General features: G+C 39.2%; 1 protein-coding gene across 1 annotated transcript in view; it reads right to left on the bottom strand.

Moving 5' to 3' along the window:
* Positions 1-557: 557 nt before the first annotated feature.
* Positions 558-7,919, bottom strand: part of FAM76A (family with sequence similarity 76 member A) — a 28,043-nt gene continuing 20,681 nt past the window's right edge. The window contains exons 7-9 of the mRNA XM_024766839.1: positions 6,099-6,234; positions 3,348-3,449; positions 558-2,833 (exon numbers count right to left, since the gene is read on the bottom strand). Coding sequence (XP_024622607.1) covers positions 2,747-2,833; positions 3,348-3,449; positions 6,099-6,234 — 325 coding nt within the window. The 3' untranslated portion in view covers positions 558-2,746. The remainder of the gene's footprint in view (positions 2,834-3,347; positions 3,450-6,098; positions 6,235-7,919) is intronic.

Raw genomic sequence — 7,919 nt, 5'->3', positions numbered from 1 at the left:
CTATCTTTATTTAGAGAAAATAAGTTGTCATTGCACCTATAGAACAGAATGACCAGGATGTGACAGTGATAATGTCTGAAAGGCACCTGTTATTTAGAAACCTACTAGCACCAATGTTTCAAACCAATACATTCCTCTCCTTGAGATGACATCTCAAAAACCTTTCAACTCATACCTTATAAGGATTCATCCCGTATTAATTTTGAGTAATAATGGTAAATATAAAATCAAGGAACAATGGTGTTGTCCAATATTCCATTAAATGGGAGCCTCATGAGGAGAGTAACTTTGTCAATTGTCTTCACTGCTGTATCCTCATTGCCTACCAGTGCTTATAACAAAGCAAGCACTTAAACTGAATAAATAAACTCAAAGAAGAAAGAGAATGATTTTATTCTCTGATGGACATAAAACTCCCTATTAGCACTGTTAGGTTTTTAATTGTTTAAATTCTACAAGCAAGACAAACTGACTCTTTTCTAGGTTGAAGGGGATTATGGGATATGTCTATTGGTGAACCAGCAAGAAATGAAAAAAAAAAACCAATTATACTTAAGTCAATATGAATTTTTATTAACACACATTTTTCAAAGTCTGTACAAACCAAAACATTCCTGTGTTTTAAAAGGTCCATTATTACAAACATACAAATAAACAAAAGGTGTTACCAAAAGTTAGCTACTCAATTTCACGGTAAAACAGTGTCATGATTTTTAAAAACCAAAATTTCAAGATTGAAGTTTCTTCCTTCCCTTTTTGGAACTTGTGGAAAGTTAGAAAATGTGTGGATTTGCTTTATATTAAATGCCAAGACCTTAAAAAAAGATTTAGTATAAAACTAAATGTGTTTTTACATTGTCACTTCATGTAACAGAATTTCTCAAGCCTTTAAAATAAAAAAAAAATGACTAACTTTTTTCACAATCTTTTCCCCATAGTCAATGTAAATGCAGCTGAAAATATTATCTGACAGTTTATCTTTACCTAAAAGTTTCTCATTCAAAAAGTTACAAAACTGTTTAGCACTGCCATTTCCCTTGCTTAGAAGGGAAAATTACATCCTCTACTAGAGTGATAGATAAGTAACATGGTCCATTGTTCCTCTTACCAGAAGGAAGCCACTCATTGCCACATCTCTGTCCAATTATGTGCATGGCTCCACTTGTGAGAATGCTCGCAGATTAGAAGCATTTGCTCCTAGGAAATGCCTAGCAAGTTAAACTTACTGCTACACTTTTGGTAGACTGAGGTACAAATGTCATCTGCCCTTATGATTACCTCTAACTCTAGTACCACCCCCTGCATTAATGATTCCAAGGTAGCTGGTTTTACTGTTTCATGGCACACTACACATCTCTAGTTCCTTTCACAAACATCATCTAGAGGACCTGAGAGTACGGCTAGAAATGCAAATCTATCCTCTCACCTGGAAAAGAGAATCCATGTGCCTATTGGGTCAAGAAGGGAAAACAGGACACAGTTCAGGCTGTGGCCAAGCTGCTTTTGAGAAGCACCTGTTTTCAACACATTTCCATTAAAGGCAGGGAGTGTACAGGCTGGGGTGGGTGAGGAGGAGTGGGGAAAAGGTACAGTGATATCATTCTCCCAGGACTTACAGTCCATACTTGAGCAGCTCATACTAACCTCCAAAATGCTCTGTAGTCTGAATATTATCCCATTTTGAATCATGTAAAAAAAAAAGTTACCTGAAAATGGCCCAGTATGACAACCGATATAAGTAAAGGGCATTTTTTAAAAAAGAGGTGGCAGTGTGAGAATTTAAAATCAGTCATGTAAAACAATCAAGAAAGGGGTTGGGGAGAGAAGTGTCCAGTACAACCTGGACAACCCTTCTTTCTGCCTTTACTTAGAAAGACAGACTGCCCAAATCTTTGCTACCTTAAGTATCTTCTTACATGGTCTTCCAAGAAATCCTCCAAAAGGCACTTAACTCCATACTTATATATTGAATTGTTTCACCTTAGCAATCAGTTTTTAAGACTCCAAGGTAACAAGAAAGAAAAGATCTGATTCTTTTACTAAACGCTAGAGAGTAGGACTTTTTTTTAAGAGGCATTACTTTTACAAGAAGAACAAGCTAGGCTACCATTACTCCTTTATCAAGAAAAAGTTTCTTTTTTTAAAAAATAAATAAAACTCTGGCTATACATAGTACAAAGTACATAATACACCTGGAAAAAAACCCAAGAGTATACCCTGAAGCAAAAGGTTTACTGGAGAGAAAAATTCTCTTCCACTGTACCAAGTCTTAAGGTGGCAGTTTTCAAAGTTCAGAGGGTGGCAGTGATATGTAATTAATGCCAACTATTTGCTCATGGGTATGGCAGGATGCCATGCTGGACCAAACAAAAAAAACCAAACCATTCTGCACATAACACTGAGCAGTGACCACCACACACACATAAAAAAGTAACAAAAGAGAGACAGACAGAGAGACAGTAGTACTGAGAGGAGGGTTGGGGGTAGAGAGGGGAGTGAGGGAGAGTGAGAGAGAGTGGGAGAGAGAGAGAGAGAGAGAGAGCCTGAAACCCCAAACATTCAAGCATGCAGTCATAATATAGCACAAACCAGGTGTTTCCACTCAGCCCCACTGCAATCGCACAAAGAAGGATAACTATAGTAAAATAGAGATTTCTTAAGAAAGCTTGCAATTCCCAGAGAACAGCTACATTGCCACCCTAACCCAGGAATCCATTGCTATTGCCAGGAGCGTCCTTGTGGTCTCTCATGGAGAGGTTATAGCTCCTGACTTCTCTGACTTCTTGCTCTTGGACAAGGCAGCTGCCTGCTTCAGGAGCTCTCGGTTTTTGGCCTTTAAAAAAAAATCACACAAGATGTTTTAGCAGGATAGGCTATGTTTTTCATGCAGATGCTAAGGGAGACAATGCAGAGGTCAGGAAGAGGTGAACAAATTCTAGAGGCAGAAAACAACAGAAAGCTCTAGGGTTTGGTTCAGAGGGAAGAAAGTATTTGCTGGAGATTAATCAGTGTACTTCAATCTCCTGGGATCCACTATTACAAAAGGATGCTTTATGCAACACAAACGAACCGTGGAGCGCCTTAATGTGCTGGATAAACAGAATTTACAATTCAGACATCTGGAATCATATCTGGTTGATCCAAAAATCAAAGAGCACATTTATTAATTCCACTGTTTTTGAGAGAAAAAGATCAGAACACATCTAAGAGAAAATATTAAAAGACATCTATAAGGCGGATTAATATGATTTGTCAATTCTCTGAGAAAAAAGAAATCTAAGAGATGATCACTTAAAATACCATCAGCTAAATAAACCAGAGTTACCATATTAAATAGGAAGAGTCACCTGCAATTGTTCTGTAACTTCTTTGTGGGTTTTCTCCATCTGGTTCATTTTGGCCCTCATCTGAGATTCTTGGTATTGAAAATCAGCCTTCAGCTCTGTGATCTGAGGGAAAAAAAAGGCAGAGTGACCAGAAGAAATCTCTGTGCAATGAGAAATGTTTTGGTACCAGAGTGCTAAATGGTCCCCCAAATTAATGAAATCCAGGGCTCTCCTAAAGATTCATACCTAAATCAAAGCCAGGGAACTGTGTATCCTATTTTTTCTAATGATTTCCTGAAAATTACACAAAATCCTGAAATAGCATGTTTGATACTTAACCACTTACTAGAAGGTTTTAGATATTTCATGTATTTAATATATGCAATCATCTTTCAAATACCTCCAAATAAATCAGTGATTATAACAAATATGACTGACAGTTTGAGAGAAGCCATGAGAATAACAGCTGCTGCCATTTACTGAATTTTTACCTTGTTCCAGGCAAACTGTTTGATTATATTATTTCATTCAATCCTATGACAACCCTGTGGGACAGTAATGTTATTCTTCCCATTTTATAGATGGGAACATCAAAGCCTTAGAAAAGGTTAAGTAAAGTGGCCAAGATCATACATGTTAGCAAGTAGCAGAGCTAGAATTCAAACTCCAGGCCTTCTATTTACTATGCTATTCAAGGAACACAGAGAAGAGTTATCTAAATCAGAGAAGTGATGTGTGAGCTGAGTTTTGAGGCACAAGCAGCAACTGGCACATGAGGTAAGGAAAAGGGCATCCGAGCAAAGGGAACAGTATGGGCACAGGCAGAGTGAGAGATAACTGAGAGCGTGTTCAAATGACTGATGAGAGTGTCAGGAGATGAGGTTACTGATAGGCAGGCATGATGTGGAAGAGCCTGTGTTCCAACCCAAGAGTGTGACCTTGATCCTGAAAGTTATGGGAAATAATCTACTACTTGTGTTTGCTCTTTCTAAAACCCTAACTTTGTGGGAATTCCCTGGCGGTCCAGTGGTTAGGACTCAGCGCTTTCACTGCCCTGGTCCAGGTTCAATCCCTGGTGAGGGAACTAAGATCCCGCAATTGCAAAGCACTAGAAACAAGTGTTCATTTTGTCTCTATTTTGCAAAAATCCTTTTATGTGTCATTCTGATCTAGTTCATGAAGAAAACATACTTGGGTCTGCTTTCATCTGACAGTCATGTAGTAAATTGGAAAGAATACTGGTCTCTTCCCATGAATCTCCACCTTACTGGCAGAGTAGAAACACAGCACAGTAGGGTCAGGAAGATTTGGGTTCATTCCTTTGTTCTGTCATTTATCAGCTGTGTGATTCGGACATTTAATTTGGTCGTTTAATCCTCTTGGGTCCACTTCCTCATCTGTAAGATGAGGTAGAAATCAGATGCAAAGAATGCACATAAAGACTTTAACATTATAAATGTCTTTGTTAGCCATTCAGAATGAATCATAGCATTCCGAACACAGTGCAAAACAACATAACAGCCTCCGGAAGAAAACAGAGCTAGAGGAAGGGACTGGAGCCCTAAGGGGAAAAATACTGAAGGTACTGTTTATCTATGAAATGATGACAATAATAATTCCTACCTCAACGTGTTGTTATGGGGATAAATGAGTTAATATATATAAGCACTTAGAATGGGCTCAGGCACACAGTAAGCCTCCAAAAAAGTTAGCTATTATTTTTATTGTTATTAAAATATTAAGGCAAAAATGAGATATTCTCTAACAATCTGAAAATAAGAAACAATAGATATGAATCAGAACAAGGACATAAAAAATTCCCCGAAAGAGGCGGAGATGGCTCTTCGACCAGAATAAGGCTTTACTGAAGATATTAATGAGCTCAAAGAGTAGGTCACTCAGGAAGGGCGTTATCAGCAATAGTAAACAAAGTGATGCAGTTACAGAGGAAGGCCCACCTGAACACTGTCCAGGGAGGAGAGAGACCTGGTCCACATATTTTGAGTATTACTGTCCCCTGGACACAGCCATACCAATAATAGAGATGGAGGCATCAGGTTCTCCTAGCCTGAGAGCACTAAAAATTCCAATTATGTAACTACTTCCTCTTGTCCCAACTCCGTGCTCATTCAGCACCCTCTGATTACAAGCTTCCTAGACAGCTTATGCAGAAAAGAGTAGTACTCTGTTATATTAAGAGGCAGACATTATAGTTGTGAATTAAGAGGCAGACATTATATTTTTACACATCATCTCTGTAAGCTTGGTCAACATCGGTCCTCCCTTAGAAGTGGAAGCTTCCTCCAAATTTAAGAAAGAAAAATCAACTTTTGGGACTTCCCTGGTGGCACAGTGGTTAAGAATCCGCCTGCCAATGCAGGGGACACAGGTTCGAGCCCTGGTCCGGGAAGATCCCACATGCCACGGAGCAACTAAGCCCATGTGCCACAAATACTGAGAGCCTGCGTTCTAGAGCCTGCGAGCCACAACTACTGAGTCCATATGCCACAACTACTGAAGCCCAGGTGCAAGAGAGAAACCGCACAACAAGAGAGAAGCCACCGCAATGAGAAGCCCATGTACTGCAACAAAGAGTAGCCCCCACTCACCGCAACTAGAGAAAGCCCGTGCACAGCAACAAAGACCCAACGCAGCCAAAGATAAATAAATAAATTTATAAAAAACAAAAACAAAAAAACAGCATCATGCCCTGCACCACATATCTTACCCGCCTGTCTCATTCTGACCTGGGAAGCACTAACTAAACAGTACCTTCTTCTCTTTCTCTAAAATCATTTGATCCTTTTGATGCAGCATCTTCTTTAGAGTGGCTACTTCTTCCTTCAGTTGGGCAATGATGACAAAGTGGTCAGTGCCTGGTGAGTCCAGAGCCAGGTCTGGGGAAAAGCTGAGTGGAAAAATGGAGGGGGAGAAAATCAGTTGGATTGATAAACTTTTTTCTACCTGAGTACACATCGTAGGCCACTTGACTGCAAGTGCAAGAGCAGGAGCAACTACTTGAATTCCCAGCATCAAGCAAAACACACACCTGACTTGAGAGTATTTGCTAAACTGCACAGGTAAGGTAGCCATCAGATAACTATACCAACCAAAGCCACAACCCACAGCATTCCTGCAGCATCTTTGCTCACATTCACGACTAAAATAAATGCCTTCTCACAAGAGCCAAGGATATTCTGTTCCAGGTTCACTGAAGATCTCCAGTTATTTATGGGTGAGAGTCATAATTTTTTTGTGATTAGATAATTTCCCTATAATCTGGATAAATTATCAATTGTAAGTTCATGCGTTTTTCTTTAAAGCTACCCATAGAGTTTCTGACTCTTTGTTTTCTGCTCCAAAGCCCACGATGTGGTGCAGCTGCTGTGTTCTGCCCCAGGAGCAGTCAGTCTTTTTAAAAAGTGATAGAAAGAAGATGAAATTAATAGGAAAGAAGCCAACTTCCCCCACTACAACTGGCCTGTTCATTGTCACTTCCAATATCAAGAATTCTGCAATATTTAGTTAGGAAAAGAACAAAGAGGTGGCAAACTGCAAAGCCACATCACAACCTGGGGTTTTCAACAGATTCCTCCCAGTAATAGTCTCTGAGCACTACACTTTGTCAAAGTGCCAGGTGAACTCCATCCTTTTAGTAGAGTAACCAGGACAAGTTCAGAGAATCTGTAAAGCTCTGAAATTGTATGTACAATTCTATGTATACATACAATGGATGGTTTCTAGGGTGAGGATCCATAGCTTTCTAAGGCTGGTCAGAGGTGTCTTAGACCCAAACAAGTTAAGGAATCACAGCCAAGAGAGTCAAATCCTGCCCTTCTCTACAGACTTCCCAAAGGAAGCTCTTTACTTTTCCCAGGGCAACCTTTAAAGTAAAACACAAACCTGTTTCTCCTAACAGATACTGCAATACTGATTCCCAACTCCCTACATCAATACAGCAACTACTCTAGATACCCCTTGCTGTTGGTTCTTTCCTACATCTTAAACAACATCTAATAACTAATAATTCTCTACACAGGTAGAAACTCCAAATAACAAGGTGAACCACTGGATAAACTTCCTCATAGTTACCAAGTCAAACATTTCTATGGCTAGAATGGGAAGACACACTCCATTGATAAGAATATTCCCCCTCAGTCTACACGAAGCATATGAGAAGAATGTCAGAGGAAGAATGGATCACTGCTTTTCTAACTGATAAACATGCAGAATTACTAGGTAACAAAAAGTAAATGTAAAATAATAAAACAAGGCATGGAGGAGAAAATATTGAAAGGACCCATCATTGTCTCCACCGGTTTTCATGCTCACCAAGGGACTGTCTTCCCTCAACCCAACAGAATCTAGGTAAACCCATAAGCAGAGCAACAAATGAAATGGAGTAATGGGCTAGTATAAATAACTTCTTCTTGTCCTCACAGCTCCTAATACTCTGCTCTACCTGCTTCTTTTTTTTTAACTGAAGTATAGTTGATGTACAATATTATGTTAGTTTCATACATAATGATTTGACATTTGTATATATCATGATCACCGTAAGTCTAGTAAACATCTGTCCCCACATAACATTAT

The sequence above is a fragment of the Neophocaena asiaeorientalis genome, unplaced genomic scaffold (assembly GCF_003031525.2).
Source record: "Neophocaena asiaeorientalis asiaeorientalis breed wild unplaced genomic scaffold, Neophocaena_asiaeorientalis_V1.1 scaffold79, whole genome shotgun sequence".
Lineage (NCBI taxonomy): Eukaryota > Metazoa > Chordata > Mammalia > Artiodactyla > Phocoenidae > Neophocaena > Neophocaena asiaeorientalis.
Note: the sequence above shows the minus strand (reverse complement) of the source record. Positions and strands in the feature narration are given on the sequence as shown.